Consider the following 27,482-nt stretch of genomic DNA (forward strand, 5'->3'; position numbering starts at 1 on the left):
GTTGGACCCCCTTTTTCCTTCAGAACTGCCTTAATCCTTTGTTGCATGGATTCAACAAGGTACTGAAAATATTCCTCAGAGGTCCATATTGACATGACAGCATCATTGCTGCAGATTTGTCGGCTGCACATCCATAATGTGAATCTCCCGTTCCACCACATCCCAAAGGTGCTCTATTGGATTGACATCTGGTGACTGTGGAGGCCATTTAAGTACAGTGAACTCATTGTCATGTTCGAGAAACCAGTCTGAGATGATTCGGGCTTTATGACATGGTGTGCAATCCTGCTAGAAGTAGCCATCAGAAGATGGGTACACTGTGGTCATAAAGGGATGGACATGTTTAGCAACAACACTCAGGTAGGCTCGGGCATTGACACGATGCTCAATTGGTACTAATGGGCCCAAAATGTGCCACGAAAAAATCCCCCACACCATTACACCACCACCACCAGCCTGAACCGTTCATACAAGGCAAGACGGATCCATGCTTTCATGTCGCCAAATTCTGACCCTACCATCCGAATGCCGCAGCAGAATTGAGACTCATCAGACCAGGCAACGTTTTTCCAATCTTCTATTTTCCAATTTTGGTGAGCCGCTCGAATTGTAGCCTCAGTTTCCTGTTCTTAGCTGACAGGAGTGGCACTCGGTGTGGTCTGCTGCTGTAGCCCATTCACCTCAAGGTTCGAGATATTGTGCTTTCAGAGATGCTCTTCTGCATACCTCGATTGTAACAAGTGGTTATTTGAGTTACTGTTGCCTTTCTATCAGCTGGAACCAGTCTGGCCATTCTCCTCTGACATCAACAGGGCATTTCGGACCATTCTCTGTAAACCCTAGAGATGGTTGTGCGTGAAAATCACGGTAGATCAGCAGTTTCTGAAATACTCAGACCAGCCCTTCTGGCACCAACAACCATGCCACGTTCAAAGTCACTTAAATCACCTTTCTTCCCCATTCTGATGCTCAGTTTGAACTGCAGCAGATCATCTTGACCATGTCTACATGCCTAAATGCATTGAGTTGCTGCCATGTGATTGGCTGATTACAAATTTGCGTTAACAAGAAGTTGGACAGATATGCCTAATAAAGTGGCCAGTGAGTGCATAGTAGTAAGTTGAAAAAAACAATTCAAATATTGATTTTAACAAAAGTGCCCAGATATAAAGCTGTAGTTTGTCAGAAAACATTAACGGTTAATGCCAGATATATTGGCCAGTACTCACTGTGCCAGGACGGGGATATGGCACTCTGCCCTGGAATGGAACCCACTGGTAGTTTGGCCCATCCCTGTGGGCATATGGACCCAGAAAGACCCTTCGGATGTCTGCCATACTATACATGCATATAGCTGATCCGCGGAAGATATTACTGAGGAAAGAAGGACAGACGGGGTTAAATAAATGATTTAATTTTTGTGTACATTTCCAGAAGTGTCTATATCAGAAGTGAATGATGCATTTGATTCATTTTATTTTAATAAGAGAAAGTGTTAGGCATGGCGAATGCTTACATGGCTTTTATAAATCATATATTTATGAAACTAATATAAATGTGGTCTCTTTATGACACAGGATGAGCTATAAAATATTATAGATTGGCAACAGCATCAAAAAAGTGCAAGTTATTAAATTTTGATGAAAGATGATGCACAATGACACCGTAAAACATATTAGGAAATAAATAGGATTGTTTCTGGCTTTATGTTTACTTTGATATCTGTTAGTTGTTGTATAAAATTAGCATTTGTATTGCAGTGTATGTGTGTGTATCCAAGCATTAAACAGCCATGAGACCCGACATACTGCGGTGATCAGCCCATTGCATTTGTAAAATGTTAATTAGTGAGAAAATCAATTAACCACAGGGCACATGAATAAACTAATTCGCCATTACTCAGTCAGGGTCCCAGACATAAAAATGCACACACAGACATGCATGCGCTACACACTCTAACACACAAATACACACGTACCCAGACAGAGGGAGAGATAAAATACTGATCCATCACCGCAGAGTTCAGGCCTCATTAAGTGGCAATATTAAAGTCCCTCAAATGCACTTCTATTCATCTCAAAAAACAGGGCACTTAGAAAAGCAATTAAAGCAGTCTAATTCTTTAAAGCCTGTAATTGAATTTTCGAGTGTTGTGTTCCCCGCATACATTAGGAAATCAGTGAGGTGGGAATATACGAACAGGACATGCATGGTTTGGATGACCGCCGCTTTCGCCTCTCGTGTTTTGACAGTGATTAATCGTGATATGTTTGTCCTCTTCCTCATCTCGTGTTTACATGCACACACACTTTTGCACGCACACAGTGTGCTCATCTATCATCTTAAAAGTCGTTTATCTGCTTTGGTTTCTCCCTTCACACCTTCCCCAGCCCTTGCAAACAGGCCCAGAGAACAGGCTGTCCTGGATGGGGAGCGAGATTCGGGTTACCACCTTAATCATATTTCCTTTGAGCTGAACTAAGCTGACGCTGAATGGGGAAACAGGTATGAGAGGGCAGACACCAGGACGAGGAGGAAATTCCCATCGAGAGTGCAGCGATGTGAAGCGTCTGTCTGAGGCTAACCAGATTACTGCACCTGCAAAGCTACTGAAGGGCCAAACATATCACGCTTTAGGAAATCTCCAGCATCCAACAAAAGAGAATGAAAGGGAGTAAATGAAGGAAGGAAGGAAGGAAGGATAAGGGAGGAATGGGAATGAAAAGGAAAAAGGAAGACAAAAGCAAAGGTTGGAAGGAAAGAAATGTAGGAAAAATAAATAAATAAATAAATAAATAAGGAAAGAAAGAAAGAAAGAAAGAAAAGAAAGGTGAAGGAAAAGGTAAAGGTAAAGGAAAAGGAAGAAAGGAAAGGTGAAGAAAGGAAGGGAGAAATTAATGAAGTATGTAAGAAAGGAAGGTATTAGGTCAGAACAAAGAAGGTTTGTCTAAGAAAAACAGGAAAAATCATAGAAACCAAGGAAGGAAGGGGGAAAGGAAAAGGGGCACAAAATAACACTGAAGAGAAAACGAAAACGAAAACGTAAGAGAAGATATAAAGAAAGAGAGTAAATGGAGAAAAGAAGGAAGGAAGGAATTAATAAGGGATGAAAAGGAAAACAGAAACAAAAAAAGTTGTGGAAAAAAACAGGAAAAATCCTAAGGAAAGAATGAAGGAAGGAGGAAGGAAGGAAGGAAGGAAGAGAATGGAGGATGGGAAGAAAAAGGGAAAAGGAAGAAAAACAAAGGTTAGAAAGAAAGAAATGAAGGAAAAGAAAGAAAGAAAAGAAATGAAAGGTTGCATGGAAAGGTAAAGTAAGAAAGAAAGGAAAGGTGTAAGCAACGAGGAAGGAAGGAAGGAAGGAAGGAAGGAAGGAAGGAAGGAAAGGAAGGAAGGAAGGAAGGAAGGAAGGAAGGAAGGAAGGAAGGAAGGAAGGAAGGAAGGAGTAAGGAAGGGAAGAAAGAAAGATGGAAAGAAGGGAAAGAAAAAGGTCAAATAAGAAAAATAAGGGGAAGGCCAAGAAAAAAAGAATAATAGAAGACAGAAAGAAGAAAGAAAGAAAAGAAAGAAAGAAAGGTATATCTGTATTACCTGGACGTAGTAAACAAACAGCATAGATGGACTGGATTCTTTGGGTCTTTAGCGCTCATCAGAAACACGTCCTCTGGACGTTCGACAAATGGTTGTTGGTTAAGAAATTTGTTAGTTATTGCTCAAATGCACTTTAAGCTCTATTGGCATCTGGGATTTAGCAGGAGAAGTTTATGGGCCAATTGTTGTAAGTTTACCCCATAAACTTACATTGTAAGTGCTTTTTACAGCTCACAAGTAGAGCTAAAAAGGCTTTTCCAGTGGAAACTGACAGCATACCAAAGATGCAGTCAGCAGAAAAACTGCATTTGTTGCATTTACCCATTGCAGTAAGGCTGGTTTTCTGAATTTATATTTCACATATATTATGTGGTACTTACGCAGCTCATCAAAATGTGTGTCTATGCCATTAAGACCAGGCACAGAGCAGGTCAGCTTGGCTTTCAAGAAGGTTGTCCACTTATTCACGAGACTCCTGTGTCCACCCATGTCATTCTGGAGACAATTCAAACACATGTTCATTAAAGCACATTAAGCTTTAAATACAAACATTGGTAACACTTCAGCATAGGGACGAATTCTCACTATTAACAAGTGGCTTATTACCTGCCAATAATTAAGATATTATCTGTGTACAAGTACTTATAATATACATAATCTGCATGATCTTATTCTACATCCTAAACCTACCTAATACCTAAACCCAACTACTACCTTAACAACTATTAATAGGCAGCAAACTAGGAGTTTATTGAGCTAAAAGTCATAGTTAATGATTTGTTAATAGCGAGAATTGTACCTTTAGAAAGTGGTTCTCAATCCTGGTCCACTGTAATGCCCACTGTAATGCCATTTTTGGATGTCTCATTTGTTTAAAACACTTGATTTAAATAACCAGCTTGTTAGAAAAGAGCACCAAGAAGCAACTACATAGTGTTCACTGCTCTCTAACCCTGCAAACAGGAATTCGGCTAATTTTGGGTCAAAATCATTCAAAAATTCCAAAAAGATTTTCGCTACACAACTGTTTGCAGAATTTTCAATTATTACAGTTCTGTCCTGACCACTCTACGAGAAGTTTAGTTTAGGAATAAATATGTATATTTCAATGTTGATGAAGAGCAAGTACCAAGACTGTAGTACTGCCAGCATATTAATGCATATGCAGTCTGAGAATTTAATACACTCCTGCTGCAAACATAATATAAAACTAAACCCCGTAGCAGATCTAACCACAGGTGGAGCTGGGGTGAAAGAGGGTCTCTGAAAAACTTGCTGCAATACTACAGTGTAGAACAACACTCCGCATTTGAAATGTTGAGGAGCAAGCTCATTGGCTGTTAAGTCAGCAGCAACCAATCTCCTGCGCAATGTAATTGATGACGTAGAAACAGATTAAAGGCTGGTTTATACTTCTGCGTCGAGTGATTGCCGTGACCCACAGCACGTGACTTCCGTGCAGTCGTACATTTTTACTTCTGCATGCTGTTTGTGTTGCTATGCAATAACACTTCTGAAACGCTAGCTGGCAGAAAGTTTTTATGTGCCTCTGTGTCGAGTTTCAAGTGTTTTGTTTTTGCTGAACGCTACCTTAATGTACAAGTAGCTAAAACTAGCTTATTCAGAGACGAAAACCATTGGACGTGCATCAACTTTAATCATAAGGTAAACATGAGCTCCATCACGGGACTAGACATTTGAAAACACTCGCTCCATCGGGCTCGCGGCTATCAGCACCAGCCACACTCGTCACCTATACCAAGCCAACCATCACAGAGCATCAGATTGTTGCAATGTGTAGTTACATTTGTTCGAGAGGTGTGCATCAGCATCTGCATCAGCCACGGTGAGGGATATGCGACTGCGCAAAGGCTGCGGCGGACCACACACGTGCGCTTGACGCAGAAGTATAAATCAGCCTTAACGCCTGATTCACACGGCGCTTCAGCGTCAACGATTGACAGAGGGCGTGTCTGAAGTTGGGGCTGACGCGATCGTCATAGCAGCATCAGCCAATGAAATTAGTCAGCAATCGGCTACTGTCTGAGCTGGTGTATTTGCATACAGCGATCTGATTGGCTGATGCTTCCGTTGGAGCTTGAAAAGTTGAGAAAGCCCCAACTTCTGCAACGAGCACTGAAGCGGCACCGACGGATCACAATGCAGTTCGGCAACGCCTGACGTCACCCATTCAAAGTGAATGGGAAGCATTGACGCTGACGCCCCGTGTGAATGGGGCGTAAATTACATATCAACCTGCGCACGCATAGAGTTTCATGACAGAACTTTGTATTACTGTGAAGGGTTATTTAATCATAATCATGTGATTATATTAGCAGTCACATAATGCGCACAACCCTTTGAATTTACTCTTTCAAACCGGAATCATGGCAGAATATCCTGTGATGTCTGCTTCTTACGGTCAAATGGAAGAAACCTTTGAAGCGTTATGGTAAACACAAATATGCATAGTTGGGGGGACCAGGATTGATAACCGATGCCTTAAAATAAAGAGTGACCAACAATACTATAAGTTAATATCATGTCCAAATTCATCCATATGCATGCTCTACATTTCTGTACATGATGATACCTTACACAGTTGTCCTATCCTGGAGATCGTCGCTTTCCCTGTGTGTTCACCATCCATAGCATTTTCTTTGAAGAACAGGAAGATCTTGTCATCTTCAGGATTATCGCTCTCCGGGATCAGGTGTATTCCTAGAAACCTGGGTTCTGGAAAACACACACAACACGTAAGATCAATCTCAGGAACTGAAAGAAGAAATTGAGCTGTTTAAAGCAGCATTTTGGGACGTCCAACACACTGAAATAATCGCACACTTCAGCGGATCCAAGACCTCAGTATCGCCAGTTACAGGGGGATCACTCTTACCCAGCCATGACCACTCGCTCATTCAGAAACGAAACGCAACACGTTCCCCCACCCACGTGGGCGACACACGCACAAAGCAACATGCAGTGCTGCATTACAGCAACAGGATGTGAAGCTTAAACAGCGGAACGAACATTTACCGAAGAGCGACTCCGTTCATGCACTGTGAGTGTGTATGTGTCCTTAGAGACGCCAGCGTTTCAGGTCATTCAATACACCGACTTGCTCCAGCTTCCCAAAGTTTCTCCAACTGAATGTTTGCTCTATCCCCTTTGAAGTGAATAACCATTGGGCACATTGTGTGAAGATAGCGAGAGGCCCGTGTCTCTATTGATAAGGGTTTGATAGAATATCCATGTGACTAATCCTCTAAACGACACTGGTTCTTTTGTGCGGGAGAGACAGCTTTCAGTGCGGGCGACTCGGAAGGAACGTCCAATGTATCCGTGGTAACAGACGGCAAGGATTAAGGTGAGATGAGCGTTTTCAAAAGCACCTTTCCTGGTGAATATAGGGGGGGTATTGATGGCGTGGACGTTGACCCTGTATGAGGATTGAAACGAGAGCCACTCGCAGGAACAGCTGAGACGGGATTAACTTCATGGGAAAACACTGAGCGATTCTGCTATCTTGATATTGACCTTTTGTGTTCTATAAGTCTTCAAAAATGCAGACGGGATGTTAGGGGAAACACTCAACACCCCGGGCCCGAGCTAATCTCTCCTGCAGACGCTCACAAAGAGGTGCTTTATTTCTCTTGCACAGATCTGGGAACATGTACACTCGCGTGAGGGGACATAAACTTTTGCACACAAAAGAAAACCCATAAATTTACATTTATTTTACACATTCGCTCTTGGCAGACACATGCTTAGCATGGTAACATAAACCATGTGAGGACTTCAGCAGAACGCTAAGTAAAAAAAAGGCTACAGTGAACAGTGTGTGTGCATATTAAATATAACACATTCATTCATTTTCCTTCGGCTATGTCCCTTATTTATCAGGGGTCATCACACCACCAACTGTTCCGGCATATGTTTTACACAGCGGATGCCCTTCCAGCTGCAACCCAGTACTGGGAAACACCCATACACTCAGTCACACACACACTCATACACTGCGGCCAATTTAGTTAATCTAATTCACCTATAGCCGGAGCACCCAGAGGAAACCCACGCGAACATGAGTAAAACATGCAAACTCCTCACAGAAATGATAACTGGCCCAGATACTTTGTGTATATCTAGTGAGTCTGTTTTTTTTTAACAAATTGTTTGTACAAATGATTGAGTGACTCAAAACAGTCTTTTGATTGTTCATTTTTTCCCTAAATTGCATCATCTAATATGTACTTAAGGGTTGTATAAAATCCTTAAATCATGACATTTTCAAACAAGCTGATATTCAGGAAATACTCTTGCTCATGTGATATTGTTTAAGTAGCTAAATTTGATGAATGTTACACTACAAATAAATACTTTCTTAGAATTTTGTCTTGTTTCTAGTCAAAATATATGAAACTTCATATATCAAGAATCATTTCCAAGACAAGTAAAAATACTCTTTTTAAAAAAAAATAATAAGTTAACATTAAGTGAGTTTTTCATCAATTTTAACTTACCTTTTCTGAAAAACATTTTTTTCATTGTCTAAAAATGTTTCTTGATTTTTTAAGCTATTTTTTAGTATTAAAGACATTTTTGCTATTTTTCTTGGCATATATTTTAAATACAGGATGAATTTTATTAATTTTGGTAGCATGGTGGGGGCTTATTGAACACAAGCAGAGGTCCCTACTGTTGGAAGACCTGCTTCAGAAAACTGCACTTTCTTCTATGCTGTTTCGCTGCTTGTCCACGAAAATGCAGTGTCACTTGACTAAAACCTTTCTGAAAACTCCGGCCAGGGTGAAGATTTTTCAAAACTCCAGGTACAGTGTAGTCCCGTGAATGCTAAAACGTGGATGCTCACGCCATTTTCTCCTTTCTAATTAGCCAACAAGGCTGCGTACACTCCAAACATGTAGGATGTAAATGAGGCAATCTCTCAACCCAGGCTCATTCTGAAAACATACCACTATATACATTTCTAGAGAGCGCCAAATACATCCCAGGAGATACGTGCTGTTTTCGCTGTTTTTTGTTTTTGCGAATCCACCAGAGACCGCTGTGTACACTTTTTGAGATCTCGTATTTCTCTTACAACATTGAGTTGTCATTCGCAACTGCTGTTCTCAAGGCAGCTTTTGATAGACTGACTGATCGACTGACCCATCCTCCTCCTTCACTACCCAACCCAACCAATAGTGTTTTTAAAAGCACCAATTGATCTGCCCACTCTCTTCCCTAAGCCCAACCGACAGTTTTAAAAAGCAATCCAGTCAAAGAAAAGCCCTTGTTTGATTCTTACCATGTTTTCCAATTTTACAACATTCTCACCCTGTTACTAAGTTATTTATTTTATTTTTGGCTTCGGTTTTTGTCTTACCCACTTTCTGGAACCGTTCTTCACCTGACTTGAACCCCGTCGTTGTGGTCAACTCTTCTCTGCGTCTCAATTTCGTCGACATACATGGTAAGCTAACTGGATAAACTGGTAACAGTGGAAAAGCCGTCCACATTGAGGTAAGGGGTCAGCTGGTAAGTGCGAAAAGGAACGTTGTCATACCGCCCAGTAGCATTTGTTTTAAACACCAAATGCAGCCATACGTACTTCTGGCTACATAATTCGTGATCTTCACAAACGTATATAGGGCTGAGTTTTCAGAGTGAGCCTGTGGTGAAAATTCTGCACATTTGCACAAGTGAATCCGCATTCCTCAATCATGGGATGGTAATTCGCCTCTGTACTCATGTTTGCATTGACTTAAATGCAATTTACTCGCGAAATACACTTAATTCTCTGTCTGATATGAACTCAGTATAAAAGTGTCATTATCACCACCTGTTGGTTCGACATGCCCATAAAATGCATCACACTGCGTTTTCGCGTTTTCATGTGGACAGTTTTTTTTTAAACTAAAGCAGGGAAAACTAATACCTGTGTATGTGTGGACATGGCATTACATGTGGACAAGTAAAAGGGGTGAAATACAGAAAAAAAACTGCTGATTTGACAACTTATAAAGACACTCGCTTGACTCATAACACAGTGTTATCAGAACATATACCATTCAGCCATCTGGAATCATGCTGCTCTGTCCTGATTGGATGATGTGACCCAAGTGTTCGGAAAATGGCAAAGTCTCGTCCCATGAAGTCTGCTGATGTCCCCGAGTACAGCTCTCCATCTGACCATTAAAGAATAGTATTTAAACATCCAACCAAATCACAGAAAACAGATTCTACCAATTTAAAAGCAACACAACAAGACTTCTGACGGACTCACCAAGTAGGAGGGATGAGGACTGCATCTTTGGATCATAGGGACTTTTCCCACGTCCATTCTCAAAGTAGTTGGCATCCAGTCTGAAGATGTTGTCCTGTGGAAAGGGAAAGTGAATTAACCAACGACAACAAGCCGCGAATAATAATCAGATGAGATAATGGAGAGGTGAATGTCAAAAAGTGCCATTAGGTTCCTGTTCAAGTGTTACTCAATTCATAAAAAACTCCTCAATTTCTACTCAAGCTATCTTCTGTTATATCGTTCAGTGCTCCCGGACTATGATTCACTTGCATTGATCAAAAAAAAAAATTAACAATAATCACTGACATTTTTTTAACATGTAAAGCCCATCTCATTTCCCACAGTCGAGGCACTTCTAAATAACACACTCGCTGCTTTGTGACAGTCTCATTTTCTACTTCACTGGGCTGAAATTGTTTACAGGGTAAACGTTAGCAGCAGATAGCCACCATTAATTTGCCTTTTCGTTCCTTTAAACGTTTTTGGTGAATGTGCCCTCGAGATATGTATGCGGATGAGTATATTCGAGTGGCATTACTTTGCTGAGATTAAGAGAATTCGCTTTTTCAATTATTGATATATAAATTGCGTGTGTATGTGTGTGTGTGCTGTTTACCTCTGCTCGCTTGCCCATCTCCAGGAAAGAACAGATAGGATGGAAGGCTCCGGTGCCACATATATAAATATGCGTTTGGTTATATGACTGCAGCACACGCACAAAGTTTGAGCAGTCTTTCTGAAAAAGGCACAATAGAAAATATGTGTTAACCAAACAGGTGATATGAAACATTCCTGTTGAGATATTAACAGCTTTTAACCCAGTAACATTTTATGTTTCTAAAAGATGTCTAGATGTCTAATGGACGTCAAAACATTGTCATCTTGGTTAAAACAAGACTAAACTCATCTAACTCATCATCTAACTTTAATACGATTACTAAACATTTGAATGGGGATAAAACGCAATAAAACCTATAAAAATTACCCAACAATAAGCAAGAATCTGTCACATTTACTTGGAAAAATGTGTAAATATCCAAATTCCTCACATTCAGAGTCTTGGCCACTGTATAACTCATCTATCTCATCATCTAACTTTAATCTGATTACTAAACGTTTGAATGGAGATAAAATGCAAAAAAACCTATAAAATGACCCAACAATCAGCAAGAATCTGTCACATTTACTTGGAAAAGTGTGTAAATATCCAAATTCCTCACGTTTACACTATCTTCCTCTGTATAACTCATCTAACTCATCATCTAACTTTAATATATGATTATTAAACATTAGAATGGGGATAAAATGCAATAAAACCAATAAAAAAGACCCAACAATCAGCAAGAATCTGTCCCATTTTCTTGGAAAACTCATCTAATGCAGCTATTTAACTTCAATTATTCACGATGAAAGATTATAGTGCGTCTAAATTCGAGAATGCATGTAAATACTCATGAGATATGTAATAAATAGGAAAACGAGAGATTTAAATTCTCCGCAAGCCTAATATTTAAGCTTTCAGTATCATTAAAGTTCCTGCCGGATGACTGATGACAATCCCACCTGTTTTATCCATCTCAATATCCTGTCAGCCAACTCTCATTAGCACTGAAACAGTGTGTATGTGTGTGTGTGTCTGGCTTGGATGAAAGCTAAATGTATAGCACATGTCTGAGTGAGTTGGCGAAAGCCGATGAGTGAATTGTTTCATGTGAATGAAAGCTCTTTAACTCCCTTTCATTTGCAAGATATGCGAGGGCCAGGTTCAACAATAATAAACCAACACATTATACACACACCACAGGCACAAACACACACCTATAAGCGCACACGCACACACCTTTCCACAGCTATTGAGAAAATAAAGCAGGTCCATCTGTGTAAACACTGATGGTCTCAAGCCGATATGTGTCGTCAGAACGCAAGTTGTCATTTATAAGCACAGGAAAGGGTGTTGCCATCTATGTGTGTGTTTCCACCACAAAAAGGACACACTTTAACTTACAGTATGTGTGTGTGAAGAAAGCCAAACAGAAGAATAGATAAATGCAGGCCTGCTTCCCTCGATTACGTCCAGTTCGGTTTGGTTTGTACAGGCTATTCAAAGCAGATAATAAATGCTTGTATAGCGCTCTGCATCAACAGATCTTCTGGCAGCTTTTGTAAAGCCAGAGACCTACATCACCTGCAAGCAGCCAATCAGATCGCTTCCTCACACATATGCGAGGTCAACCCACACAAAGGCACTTTAGTGTCAGTGTAATGGCTTTTCCGAGCTGTATTCCTAACATAATCATTCCTTGTGTGCTATAAAATTCATTTCTTCCTGCACTGAAAATTTCCTATGGCTGTTATTGTTTTTAAGGCCTTCGATAGAGCCAAGCCTGGCGTTCACGTGAGAGAGAGGTGGCTGAACTGGCACTCTTTGCAGTTTACTATGTATACAAACCTCAAGTTGTAATAACTGGGTGGTGTACTGTAATTACAGTGTAACTACTGTGTAATTAGACACATATAACCCTGCTGTTTTATCTTCAAGGACCATAAAGAAGCGGCCGAAGCCGAAAAGTGAGTGTACCTTCATGAGAGTGAGGGATATATGATAGCCTTTCAGATGAGATAAGTGAAGAGTGTTGGAGATTAAGCTTTAGACACATCTGTAATTATGTACAATACTAACAACACAGCAGCGGCTAATTTCATTCACACATGAGGGAAGTCATGAAAAGATAATAACAGTATAGAGCTTGTCAATGTCAAAATGAATGCACAGATTTTTTTTTTAGTGCAGCTAAATTCACCCACGTTAAAGTGGCAGACAGAAAATAAATCAGTTTTTTTTCCCCAGTCAGTGTCAGTGATTAACCTTATTTCATACACCATCAAATTAAGTAGCTATAAAAAAAAAAAAACGTCATACAGCTATTCATGATTTATTGTGTAAATTATGAAAGATCACTCATATACGAGTGGATTGTACATAATTAATAATGAAAATGTGTAACTCAAAATTCATGAGTTTACTAAATAATTGTATAAAGAAATATACACATATTATTTTAAAAACTACAATGAAAATAAATCATAAACCAACCAATAAACAATGAACCTATACATAACCACCAAACAACATAATAAAAAAATAATATAGGATATATAATCCAGTAAAGTGTGTTCATGCTATACTCATACTTTCACTCTATATCAGTCTGGCTCATTGTGAAGACAGTAAATATTTACTCAAATGGGCGTATATGCAGAGCTAGTGCTTTTCAGCTTCCGGTGAAAGGTTTATATGACTATTTTCAATTTCATAATGTTTCTTTTACCACATACCTTCAAAATGAATAAAGTGACTAAGTTTAAAGTAATATCAAAGTAATTTAATCTCTAGACATCACATTAACTCACCACTGCCACACTAATTCATTGTAAATGCCATATTTTAAATGTATCACGCTGAGACTTGAATGAATGCAGTTATGAAGTGCGTGGCATAGATGTTTAACCCTCATTTCACATGAAACACACCAAGAGTTTAGTCGGAGCAGTGAGGCAGTTGTACCAGCTGTCGTTCTGGGCTTGTTTCTGCCTCGTCTGGCCAAGCCAAATGTGAAAATGAAGAGATTTATGGTTGCGGAGAGGGAAATGCGCTGGTAATACTCTAATCAAGCATTCACGCTCACTCGCTAGCAGCTTTCAACAACTCCGTCTCCAGAACAAACATTTTCACAGCACGCAAACGCCATTATTGTGAACCGGTGAATTTGTGTGTATGTAACGGCAAATAACCCTTCACGGGCCACTGCCAAGAGCTGTGATACTTTCAGCATGCATGTGGCAAACACGTCCTGCACCTCATTTCAAAGTCAGGTGACTTTATTTAAGGATGTTCGACTGAGAAGTACTTTTGGTGAGTTATCTGTAATAATCCCACTCCCCTTATGCCCCCCATCACAGAAGCAACCCAGCCGTGAAATTACCATCAGATACAACACACACGTAGAGAGAGAGAGAGAGAGAGGGGGCGAGAGTCAGGTTGATAAATAAACCATTTCTGTTGTACACAAGGGCCAAGGGTTGCTGGAGCCAAACACTGAATATAAACTCTCAAGAGGAACAGAAGAGCGTGTGCACAAGCAAAACTCCACAGCTAACAGAATACGCAATCAATCAAGCCAAAGCGAACACGCAACACCCGGGCAGTAATGCAGGTCATGAGAAACACATAGGCGTATATAGAAGCTTGAAAACTGAAAAATGGTTTGTGATAAGAAAAGTGTTCATGTTATGGTGTTTAGGAAATTAAACAAGTTCTTAATAGAGGTTTTACAGATCAGTGGTTCTAGATAACCCTAGATAAAACTCATATTGACATATTTTTACACCAACTAAATTAAACATTTGTTTATTTATTTGAATATGTATATTTATGCACTGTTATAAGTATAAAAACATGGATTTTACAAATATTTTTAATAGAAAATATCTCACGCTCACAACTGCAAATGGGTAAATCTGCATAAAGAATCTATTTTATAAAAAATGAGAATGAGAAACCAAACAAGACACAGGTAAACATAATCAGTAACAAGTATAAAAAAACTGAGTACACTATTTTTATATATTTTCACATAACCTGAAGTTAAATATTTGTCTAATTATTTGAATATGTATGTTTATGCACTGCTATAAGTATAAAAATATGGGTTTGGTAAGATTTTAAATATATCTTATGCTCACAACTGTAAATGCGTAAAGATGCATCTATTTTCTTAAAAATAAGAATCCAAACAAGACACAAGTGAACATAACATGTAGAAAAAAGGTTGAGTACACAACTTTTTACATTAACTGAAGTAAAATATTTCTTTGTTTGTTTGAATATGTATATGTATGTACTGCTATTAATATAAAAATATGGTTTTGGTTTTATAAATGTTTTTAACACAAAATATCGCACACAACTACAGACGTGTAAAGCTGCATCTATTTTATTAAAAATGAGAAACCAAACAAGACACAGGTGAACATAATCAGTAACATTCATTCATTCATTCATTCATTTACCTTCGCCTTAGTCCTTTTATTTATCAGTGGTCAACACAGCGGAATGAACCGCCAACTTATCCAGCATATTTTTTACTCAGTGGATGCCCTTCCAGCCTCAACCCAGTACTGGGAAACATCTATACACTCTCATTCACACACATACACTACGGCCAATTTAGCTTTTACCAGAAACAATACAAAAAACATACTTGGAAACCATGAGGGAAACATTGTGTCCGGTGTGTGTGATCATTCAGAAATAACTGCAAATTTGGTGCTTAATAAACATTATCATTATCATCAATGTTGGAAATAGTCTATTATTATATTAAAAATAATTTTTTGGGATTCTTTGATGGATAGAAGTTTCGAAAGGTACACTGTTTATTTGATAGACAGATAAATGAATAAATAAATAAATAAAGCCAGCACACTTTCAGACCCTAAACTTTTGAATTGTACTTTAAGAGAAGCCTAAATATGACTGAACGTGCACTGTAGTTTGATGTAGTTTTCATTTCTAAAGAAGTTTGCTCGTCGCGCCACACTTACCCTGAGGTCTTTTCCAGCCCACTTGCATTCATCGCGTTTGGAAGGTGTGGCGGGCCAGGCGATCTATAAAACAGCGAAAGAGAGAAGGTGTGAGAATGTGTGTGGAGCGAGCACAATGAACTGCAAATGACTGACTAAGGCACTCGGCATGAAACCTGGCTGTAAAATAATCAACGACTGCTGCCTGCCGTCCTTCTGCCACCTCCATCTGTGACGACGATGAAGACGGAGGATAAAAAAAAAAAAAAAAAACTACCATTCCATCTAATCACACATACACACCAGGCTGCACACACAAAAAGGTTTTTTATTCTGTGTTATCTTCCTCAAAGATCTGCTAAGGTAATCTGTCTGCAAAAGTAATTTGGTTAATTACAATAATTTGCCATGTTCTTATCTTTAAACGATGGCATTGCTGAAGTCCTCGTGTTTGTGTGAGAGTTCAATAAAGCCAGCTTTAACCCTTCCGGGGATTGAATATAAAGCAAATGGTCCGCAGCCCCCAGGACAAAGAAAGAATAAAAGAACAAGCAGAAAGGAGGAAATCATAGTAATAGAATCCAGAGAGAGAGAGAGAGAGAGAGAGAGAGAGAGAGAGAGAGAGAGAGAGAGAAAGAAAAACGATTCAGAGAGAGAAAGAAAAAGAGAAGCATTACGCTGCAGATACGATCTGGGAATGAAAAACAGAGGAAGGCACGCAGAGATCAAATGGACAGATGGAAAGAAGGAGAAAGTGACTGCAGATCTGGGTTGAGCGGCTAATAAGAGCGAGATGGACGTCTCTGATGACCTCGGGTTTCTTTGACACGATCCATAAAATCCCTCACCGACTCGCTTGCTAAATGTGGACAGAGAGTAACGGCGGGAATTACTTTTTGCGAACTATTTTACTGCTCAAATGTGATGTATTTCAGGTGAAGGAAGACATTCAAAGAGGAAAAGAAAAATGCAGGGTGGACAGTCCTTCCCACAGGTTTAAAATGTACCATGGCACATCCTACATGCGACAGACAAAAAAAATAATGTGATTTTTAAACAATATTTTGATTTATTATGATCCTGTTGTGCTGTTTCGTTTTAATAGGTTAGTAAAAGTTCAGGTTGCTTTATTGGCATGCGATTTTTTGTAGACCTACTGACAAAGCATTTTAGATGTTATGTATAAAATATGCAATATATTAATGTCATCAAATTAAAATATTCAGCAAAAGAGAATTAAATGACAGAAAAAAGGAATAATAACAGACAATATCTCTAAAAAATATAATAATAACAAGAATAAAAAGTGTCGATTATTTAAATAAGTCAAATGAGTTGATTAACGATGGTGTACATATATTTTGCAGCCAGTTTAGACGTCATTTTGTTCTCTTCAAGTTTACAGTAAAGTTTTTCTGAGTTGTTTAGATTAAAGAATGAATTATTGAATATTACTCTCGCAGATACAATTAACAACATCTTTAGAAAGCGAAAGCAAAAGCCAGACATTTTAGAAGATTTAGAAACCCCAGCATTTGTTAAGTCCCCAAAAGACGCATCTCTCAGGGTGAGATTGTCTGTGGGAGTGTTCACAGTTGGCACATACACAACGAGCAGTAGCTACAAAACGTGTATGGTATTTTCTACGAATTGCCTTAAGATAGTGTTGGATTTCCCACTGGTTAATCGATCATGTTTGGTTATCTTGGGCAGATACAAAGAAAGTGTAAAAGGATGATAATAATAGTAAGAAAAAATGTGTCACCAAATATTCTTGGGCGGCCTTAATATACCTGGGCGGCCCGCCCAAGTAAAGTCTACGTGTGGGAAGCACAGGTGGAGTTTGACTGGATCATGAAAAATGGCATTTCCATACCAAGCTGAATGCAAGCTCACTTTAAAAAGGCTTAAGTCAAACCATTTATTTAGCAACCTGGCAAGCTGTTTTTGGAAGATTTATCAACTATGATTGATTTATGATTAATAGCTAAAAAAATTGGGGTTGAAATGAATAAACTGTAATGATTCAAGGTGATTTAGGCCATGCACACAGTGTAAAACTTCAATAAATTAGGATTAAGTTTAAAAAATTATCATTTTGTGTGTGTCTAATAGCCAAACAGTGATAACAATAGCAATTTTCTTGCTTTCTAAAGTCTACTAACATTTATTTAGTGAACAAACACGTCATGCTTGGGGATATTAATGGAACAGCCATCAATAAGGGCAATGTGTTAACTATATGTTTGGAAGGATGCATCATAGAAAACAGACCTTTGTGTGTTGCCATGTCCACTTTTTATAAGCAATATATTTATAAATTTAATTTATGTAGGAAACAAAGTAAGCAGGAGCAGGTCATATATTTTGGTATGTGGCTTATTTTTACAATAAAGACTTTGGATTTTACCTTAAAATTGTGTTTATTGATTTAACCAAGATCTTGCAACAGTAATGAGTCAGTATCTACCTTGTTCCTTGTAATTTCTGGCATTAATGATTCTGTACACACTGCTATCACTACCTGAATTTAAATTAGTGGGTTAAATTGGTTGGTTAACAGGAGTGGACAGGATTATGCGCAGAAAAACTGACAACCAAATCGGGCTGCGGTGTGTGTATGCGGCTCTAATGTTATGTGTCACCTGTTTGACGTCTCTATTGATGTTGACCAGGTCAAAAGAGAAGACGTGATCCTCCGCTCCAACCAGTAATCTCCCTCTCTCCTCATCCATCAGGAACGTGTCGTAACCTGAACTGTTTGCCAAACCAGTGAAAGTCACTAGATTACTGGATTCCAGCATTTCTGTAAGAGAGAACAAGAAAAGAAGACAAATATGAAGTTCGCAGAAAGTTCAACACGTATGTACCACAATGGCATTTATGTTATTTATGGGTCAAGTGAGTGAAATCCTATTCTGGAGTCATTTATTACAACTTAGAAAAGTGATTTTACATACAAATTAAACTGAGACACAGCATCTTTTATTATTCTAAATTAATTTGGATGGAATTATTATATCCATATTTATTCAGCATAACAGATATATTTATTAGTACTGGGAAAAATTAATTGCATCCAAAATTAAAGTTTGTTTTAACATAATTTAAGTGTGTGTCTTGTGTATGTTTATTAAATACACACAGGCATGCATATATTGAAGAAAGCCTTATTAATAAGTAGATATAAAATATATATAAAATATATGTATATATGATACAAACTATGCACACATTTAAATATCTATGTAATAAAACAGTTTTGTGCATGTTTTGTTTTTTTATATATTATAAAATTTTTCATTTAAAAAAATACTTTTGGCTGATAAATGGATAAATCCTAGTGGTTTAAAGTATAAAGATCTAAATGATTTAATTATTTAGCAGTTTTGGAAATTTATAAACTCATTATTCACACTTTTATAAAACTTTTAAAAGTTATTTGAAAAACAGCACCGATAACGTATTTACTTGCAATTTCCTGAAATGCTTAATGGACCACAACTGTATCTTTCCAAGCATAGCATAGCATAGCATAGCATAGCATAGCATAGCATAGCATAGCATAGCATAGCATAGCATAGCATAGCATAACTAGATTATTGGTTAAACCATGTAATCACTTATTTATATAAGGAAGGCATGGCTTGACAACAACACTTAAAATAAAAATAAAATAAAATAAAATAAAATAAAATAAAATAAAATAAAATAAAATAAAATAAAATAAAATAAAATAAAATAAAATAAAATAAAATTAAATTCATGTTTATTTCCATAGTGCTTTTACAACGCAGATTGTGTCAAAGCAGCTTAACTTAAAAGTTCTAATAAAAAGCTCTAGTTGAAACTGTGTCAGTCCAGTTTTTTGAGTTGAAATTCAGTTTAGTTCCGTTCAGTTTGGTTTTTCACTGCTGAGCGAATCCATCAATGCGCAGCGCCATAAGTACAAACCAAGCAAGCTTACTTCTATGCATGCACTGGATCTGAGCTCTTAGACACACAGTTAACAGTAATTAACTGTAATATGAACTGTAGGAGAATTATGCAGTATACTACTGTGTATGTAAAAAATGCTGTATATTTTACAATAAAGATAAACATACAATTCTGTAAATACATATACAGCAAGATCAATGGTGCTGTCAATGTAAATAGAGTGTTTTTGCTGTAATTGTTCTACAGTAAGTTACTGGTGAACAGCTCCAAGTGCGTTACTGTAGATTCTACAGGATCTTGTTAACAGTGCAGCCATTAAACCTGTATATACACAGCACATTTTAAAGGCATTTCTATCTACAGTTCATATATAAAGCCAGAGGGTCTGATTTAGCGCTTTTATGCATAAAAACAGTCAATAGTTTGCCAACAACTTCATCTTTCAGCACTAGCTCTAAAAGCCTGCATTAAATCTGGGTGTGTCAGCCTTATTTGCACAATTAATCAGATTAAATCACTCGTAATACGACCACACGCAGTTTGCTAGATTGCACAAGCAAATTAGCAGCGCTTTATTTGGAATCCCAGGAACCCAGGTCAGAAGAAGAACTAATCAAGCAAAACTGCTGTTGTTCTGGCAGACGCAGCCAAAGAAACTATCTGTTCGACAGACACTGCGAAAAAATATAATGACCTGAGACACAAAGTCTGCCAAAATTGTCACTCTCCCAGCAAGCAAGGCAACAAGGTCGGATATAAAAAAAGAGAAAAGGGAAAAATAAAATCCGAGCGAAAGGAGATGAAGTGAGAGTGATAAGAAAGAGGTGAACGGGAGAAATGAGTTTGGAAAAGAGCTCCGGCCAGAACAGCTGCTCATGGGAGAGGGTGAGGTCAACATTTCTGCAACGTTTCTGCAACACGCACACGAATCATAATCAACAGTGACATGCGAAGACTGCAGCTCCTCTCCAGAGCCCGGATCAATCCGCTCCTATAGTAGCCATCTGCGTTTCTCCTCGCTCAGATTCTGGACATCTGTGCGGTTGTGGGAGAGGGAGAACGCGAGCGAGGGGAAATCGTTAAGGGGAAACAGACCATCCTTTTCTTTGCCTGTGTCAATAACACTGCATATCAAATGTTGAGCAGCATTCCCAATGGACGGGCACAGTTCAGTCTCCAGTCCAGTCTCTGATTTCAACACCAGAGTTTTATTAACCAATCACAAGCAATATTCAGATATAATCATGGATGCCAGGCTGTTCTGACAGACTCCGGCTGAGTCAGATCCTTGAGTTTGTTCTCTTTCATCTGAGAGAAAAAGTACGTCTGTCACCAGGAAGGGATTTACTTAGGGAATTCGACACACAACCACAAGTAAAGTATCTGCTGTACTATAAAGTATATATAAAATGAAACATAGCAAACTTGTTTTACTATTCAATGATGGAAATTTACTATTCAAGAAATGAGAAGTATTGTTTTAAATGAATAAATATTTTATTTAATTAATAAAGAATACAATTAAGTTGATCAAAAGTCATTTTTCATTATATAAAATTATAATTTTTTATAATAAATCCTTTGATGTATTTTCTATTCGTCAAAGAATCTATTTTCTACCAAAATATTAAACTACCCTACACTATTTTTTAACTTTGATAAAGCTGGATGATATTGCCACAAAGATTCTGAATGTTTTATTGTATATCATTGCATTTTTTATTTTCTTTGCATGACTTGATATTACATCAAGTAATAAAAAAAAGTCACACTTTATTTTTAGTACCAATGCCCACTGTTAACTAATGGCTTATAACCTGAATATTATTAAGATGTTGGGTGTTTATAAGTACTTATAATGATGATCTTATTCTACATCTCTAATCCTAACCAATACGAAAACCCAACTACTACCTACTAGCAGCAAATTAGTAGTTTATTAAGATAAAAGTCTTAGTTAATGGTTCATTAATAACAATTTTATCTTTATATATAGTGTGATCAGGTGGTTCATTCCGCTGTGGCGATCCCAGATTAATAAAGGGACTAAGCCAAAAAGAAAATGAATGAAGGAATACTGTGATCAAAAGTTGCATTGCCAAATACTAATTTACAAGCAAAATTGGTGGCGATTAAACCAAATGATTTAAAAAATGCTTGCCAAAGAAATGAATAAACAAAGATGGAGACAGAGGCTGCAGAGATGTCAATGTTTTCTTATGTGTACATTATTTTTTACAACAGTTTTTAACATCATATACTGCAGGGGTGCCCAAACTTGGTGCTGGAGAGCCGGTGTCCTGCATATTTCTGTTCCAACCCCAATTAAACACACCTGAATCAGCTAATCAAGCTCTTTCTAAGTATATTAGAAACTTCCAGGCAGGTGTGCTGAAAGAAGTTGGAGCTAAACTATCCAGGACACCAGCCATCCAGGACCGAGTTTGGACACCCCTGCTATACTGTATACAGGGTAAAGTGGGACAAAAAGAGAAAAAAAAAGAAATTCAGGAAAAAAAAAACTAAATTAAAAAGGAAAAAATTTTTTTTTAATATTTCTGTCAGGCTTCTCAAAGTACCATTTTTAATCCTTTCAAGAGCCCAAAACATAGAGAAAAATCACTTTTAGTAGAAAAATCTTTTAAACAACCTAAAGAAAAAACTTTTAAACAACCTAAAGTAGCTGAAAAGTATAACTAATTTAATTTGCAACTCTGCGTTGTAGATTAACAATTGAAGTAAGTTCATATTTAGGAACTAAAAGAAAGCCACAGTCCTTTTCTCAAGCCAGGCTCCAGGGGAGGCCTGAAAGAACATAGGAGGACTTCCTAGAAAGAGACTACACCTCAACTGTCTCTTATTCTCTCCCCTGACTCATTATTCTCACTCATCCAGTCTTTGTTTCTCTGAATCTGCCAAATATTTTTATTCTTAGCCTTCCTTTTCCTTGCCAGTCTCTGTATTAATGTTGTTAGGTAAAGTTCTCCAAAGCCTCACTCTTCTGCCATTCTGGCTCAAGATCTGACGGCAGTGTCTGGCAGTTTCACTATCCCTCAGCTCAAAGTGAGCGACTGGTGCGTGAACTCTGAATAATGGGCTTTTTTTTTTTAAATGCTTCCTTGGCAAGACCATCACAAAAGGTAGCCGTCATATGGTCCGTGATCACACACAAACACACACTTTTTATCCGGGGATACATCAACCTGGATAGGAGCTTAGAGTAAATGGAGTGTGAGTTTAAATGAGGAAGGAAGCCTAACTAAAGTCTCTGTCTCTGTCCTGCAGACTGAGAAGCGTGCTGTCAACTCTTCATTTATTATAGAAAAGTATTTCAATCACTTGATTTATAAACCGCAGTACACTGCAGTTTTCATCCATACACATTTGTTTCCAACAGATTTATGATTACCAATAGAAAGCAATTTATTAACAACTCAGAGCTAGGGGTTATAGCACATTCTCAAATATGCTGAGCAGCAATGCAGGTTTAAAGGAGTAGTTCACCCTAAAATTAACAATATTTTAGACATTTTAGCTGTATGTGACTTTCTTTCAGACAACACAATCAGAGTTTTGTTAAATAGCATGCTAGTTTTTTCCACAGCTTTATTATGGCTCTGAAGACTACCCACATTTTTGATGCAGCAATAAGCACATCCACTCATCATAAAGTTAATGCATAAAAATCCAGAAATGTAATGAAATGCAGTGGCAATCGGTTGTTGTAAGAGAAACTGAGATATTGAAAACTTTATAAACTATTATAAGTGGCTTCCAGCAACTGCTATATTGTTGATTACAAGAGAATTGTGTTGCATCATATGGTTTAGGACAAAAACAAAGCAAAATTGCAGTGTAATAGCAAATAAGCATTGTAATTCAGCAGTTTAGTCATTCTTTAAAGCCAAAATGCACAGGAATAAAGATGAATTGCTCTTCATGAGTGATCAGATATTTAATGGTTTAATAGAACTTACACTATTACGTAGCTCGGGTCCCTAGTGACCCCATATATATGTTTTTTTAAATAAAAATTTACTAGAAAACAAAGATTTTTATAGTAAATAAAGAACAGATTGAGGAACACCAAGAAGGTTGATGTCTCATTTTACACAATGAATGAGGGCAAGCAAAGTGAATGATGTCCTAGGTCACTGTAGACCCAAATGTATGGGTGTAAAAGTGAAAGCATGCATACTGTTTGTACATAAAACACAATGCATTCTGTATGACTTAAATGAACAATCCACTTATATTTTCTGAAAATAGGCTGGTTTTACAACTTCGCTGGAGTTAGTTTAGTTTTACCACTTTTGAATCTGTTTAACTGATCTGGCAGGAGCACTATTAGCTTAGCTTAGCATAGATTATGGAATCGGATTAGACCATTAGCATCTTGTTCAAAAATGACCGACTGTTTTAGTTTTACTGAGGAAACTTAGATCGTTTCATGTTTATACCTCTATGATAACGCTGTTTTATAAACAATTTATTGAATCTGTTTTATTATGTTGGCCATTAGGTCATTAAATGAGTCCAGCGGGGAGAGAGATGCATTTAAAAAATGATGTACTGTATGTTTTGTGGTAATATTTTGGTAATGTGCACATGGAACTTTGTATACTTACATTGTGTCCTAAACTTGCTTTTCTAGGCTAATATGACTAGGAACTATACTCACATTCTGATGTATAAATCAAGGAACTTTGCTGCTGTACCATGGCTAGAGCAGGCGCAATGATATTAGTGCAGATTGCATTGGAAGTGTTACAAGGGGGCTATTTTCAGGCATGGGATAATATCATTGCGCCTGCTGCAGCCATGGTACAGCAGCAGGGCTTAACACTAGAACCGCTATGGGATCAATTTTACTCATCACTGTTTTTCAAATGTACATAACAGACCTTCAATAAAGCATTCAAGCCTCCCAGTCATTGACTTTTACTAAAATTATCTTATTTACAATTCCCAGATATTAAAAAGTGTTTAGATAAAAATAGATTAAAAAGTGGGACATTTATACCTATAAGCGCCAGCGTGGGTCAAATTTACCCACTATAAAAAATGCTTGTTTTTATGCACTGCTTATGTTTGAAATTACTCACCGGTGACTTTTACTTTCAATTTCATTCACTGAATTAGTGGTTATAATAAATGAGCCTTAAAGAAGGTGATTTGTAGAGCTATTAAAAACACAAAATGCAATGAATGATGGAGAATCTGGATAAATAAGTAATGCATCAGAGTATGATGGCTCAAATTAAGATACTTTAACCTACTCATGAATGCTCATGAACTTTATTGGTGGTGTTCTCCTAAAATAATCTTGTTATCCTGAAGTGATCATTTTATGAGTCTAGACCAGGGGTGCTCAAACTTGATCCTGGAGGGCTGGTGACCTGCAAAGTTTTGTTCCAACCCCAATCAGACACACCTGGGCTAGCTAATCAAGCTCCTACTAGGCCTTCTAGAAACATCCTCACAGGTGTGTTGAGGCAAGTAGGATCTAAATCTGCAGGACACTGGCCCTCGAGGGCCGAGTTTTGACACCCCTGGTCTAGACACTTTTTGTTAACAGTGGCGAAAAACTGTGAAATAGTATGTTTGCTTTTCTAGCGATTTCTAAACATGATTTGTGCTAGGTAAAATTTACCCGCACTGGTGATTTTAGGTATAAGGCGACCTCCGGCGGTTCTAGTGTTAATCTGTGCCGGAACAAACCTCTGAAATCTGATCACCTCTCCCTCCACTCGTAACATGACGGATCTGTTACCCCGATCTGTTCCGAGACCTTGCCATTTACAAATTAAGCACTGTACAGCAGCAAAGTTCCTTGATTATTACGCCAGAAGGAAACAAGTGTAGTGTTCCTTTAATAGAGATCCAATCTTTACTGGTTTACCAGTTAAAAATGAGTCAAAAACGAATAATACACATAGTGTAAAGGAAAAATATGATTTATATCTCTGAATCTATGTATGCGCATGTGTTTGAGGGATGGGGAAATGTGTATGTGCATGTTCCTGCCACTGATTTACACCATTTTGTGGTTGAATGACTTCTAATTCATTCCCTCATTTTACTGTACACTCATTTAACTACATTACACCAGATTGAAAAAAAAGTGTGGTGTTCCTTTAATAGAGATCCAATCTTTGTTGGTTTACCAAAATGAGTGGAAAACTAATAATACTCATGGTGTAAAGGACAAAAATGTGTACAGATTTGTATCTCTGAATGTAGGTGTGCGCATGTGTCTGAGAGATGAGGAAATGTGCATGTGCATGTTGCTGCCACTGCCACTGCTACCAGCCACCCCAGGAGAGCAGGCGAAGTGAGGAAAGAAGGAATAAAATGTGAAAGAGTGCTGCAGATGGTTTTGGGCGCTACCTGTTTATTTAAGCCAGAACAATGGCGTGCTTCAAAACACACGTCGTGGATCCTGACACGGTTTTGGCAAACGTTCTCCTTCTCTCTGTTCTCTCAATAGGCTAAGTGTGTGGTTCGGTCTTGTCGGTTTTGTGCATGAGAGAACCTAGATTTTAGAAACAGAGATTTGCTTAACACGCTCTTTCGCCTGTTGCTTTAAGCTCTGGGATATGAATACGCCTGTAGTTTCGCTTCATTTTAACTTGCTCTTGCATGCAACCGGTCACAGGTTTTGCTAAGTTGCCTCAGTAACCGTGCTGGATCTCAGCCTATAAGAGCTTAGTTCTTTGGATTGACAGCTAATGATGGGCTGCTGAGACACCCGTGCGCCGACATTTGATTCCAGTGAAACCACCAGGAAACATAATAACTGTGTCAAATCTCTTTATGCACATTAGTTTTAATAAAAGACGCCTCTGTAGGAACTGCTGATTTATGTCATGGCCAACTGGCTCAAGTTTCTGTTCACAAAGCCAAACGGTGAGGAAAAGACTGATGTCTGTTTTTTTTTTTTTTTTGCACGACACATGTGGCAATTACTAAGAAGAATTTGTTTAGCTTAAAGTAATAAATTACCCAGAAATGAAAATTGTGTCATTATTTACTTAACCTAATGTCCTTTGAAACTCGTCTGAATTTCCTGGCGACTCTTTTTTTATGTGTGAATGAGGTCTGGAAATGTCAGTCTCAAAAATGACCATAAAACGTCTCAAAAGGTGACTCCTACACAAAATCCTAAAGGCTTATGAAGTCATGTGTCAGTTTTGCATGATGAATAGCCTCAAATGTAAGTCGTTATTCATTAAAAGATCTTGCCATGCTCTGCTCGGCTTGTTCATGCGAAAGAAGTAGCGTCCAATTGTTTTATGTTCTTGGTCAAGCGGATTCGATTCACAAAAACTGTCTGAATGATTTAACCATTCTCCAATTTAAAGATCCAGTCACAGGGTTTAACAGCACGTGTGAGTTTAACATGTGAGGGTTTGTCTGCAGTTTGTCACAGACTTTGTTATCAAACCAGTTTTTTGACTGCACAATATAGGTACAGTACATTTACATTTAGTCATTTGGCAGATATTTTTGTTCAAAGCAATTGGAGAGACATTCAGCAAATCAAAAGGAAGAGGCAGTACACACTGGAAGTGCTAATTATACAAATGAACTGTTCAACCCAGACTCTGATTACATATACATTTCTGGAGAGAGCAAAATACGTCCCAGGAGCTACGTTTTTTTGCAGTTTTTGTTTTCGCGAATCCACCAGAGGCCTCTGTGTAAGATTTTTCAGATCTCAAATTTCTCTTGTGAATGGCATTCACGCCTGCTGTTCTCACATAAATCCACCAGAGGCCGCTGTCTTACTGACTGACTGACCGATCGACTGACCCACCCTCCCCCTTTCCTAAACCCAACCAATAGTGTTTTAAAAAGCACTGACTGCTTGCATTTTGTTCTTTTACATAAAGGTTGCCAAAAAACAGATTTCACAGCAATGTCACAGAAGAAAAAAAAATTCTATCAAAAATAACTTTTGAAGAACCATCAACTCAATAAAAATGGTGCATCTTAAGAGCGTGCACTTTTTTTTTACCAGAAAATGTCACACAAAAAAGCATTCCTCTCGCAAGTGCCA

General features: G+C 38.0%; 1 protein-coding gene across 1 annotated transcript in view; it reads right to left on the minus strand.

Annotated features, from left to right (window-relative positions):
• sema3aa (sema domain, immunoglobulin domain (Ig), short basic domain, secreted, (semaphorin) 3Aa) overlaps nt 1-27,482 on the minus strand; it is a 52,795-nt gene that overhangs the window by 11,964 nt on the left and 13,349 nt on the right. Inside the window, 9 exon segments of the mRNA XM_056455874.1 lie at nt 1,230-1,374; nt 3,592-3,664; nt 3,972-4,086; nt 6,185-6,327; nt 9,660-9,779; nt 9,878-9,971; nt 10,515-10,634; nt 15,503-15,565; nt 18,127-18,287. Of these exon segments, the coding sequence (XP_056311849.1) occupies nt 1,230-1,374; nt 3,592-3,664; nt 3,972-4,086; nt 6,185-6,327; nt 9,660-9,779; nt 9,878-9,971; nt 10,515-10,634; nt 15,503-15,565; nt 18,127-18,287 (1,034 nt within the window).

Source organism: Danio aesculapii, chromosome 4, assembly GCF_903798145.1.
Source record: "Danio aesculapii chromosome 4, fDanAes4.1, whole genome shotgun sequence".
NCBI classification, from domain to species: Eukaryota; Metazoa; Chordata; class Actinopteri; order Cypriniformes; family Danionidae; genus Danio; species Danio aesculapii.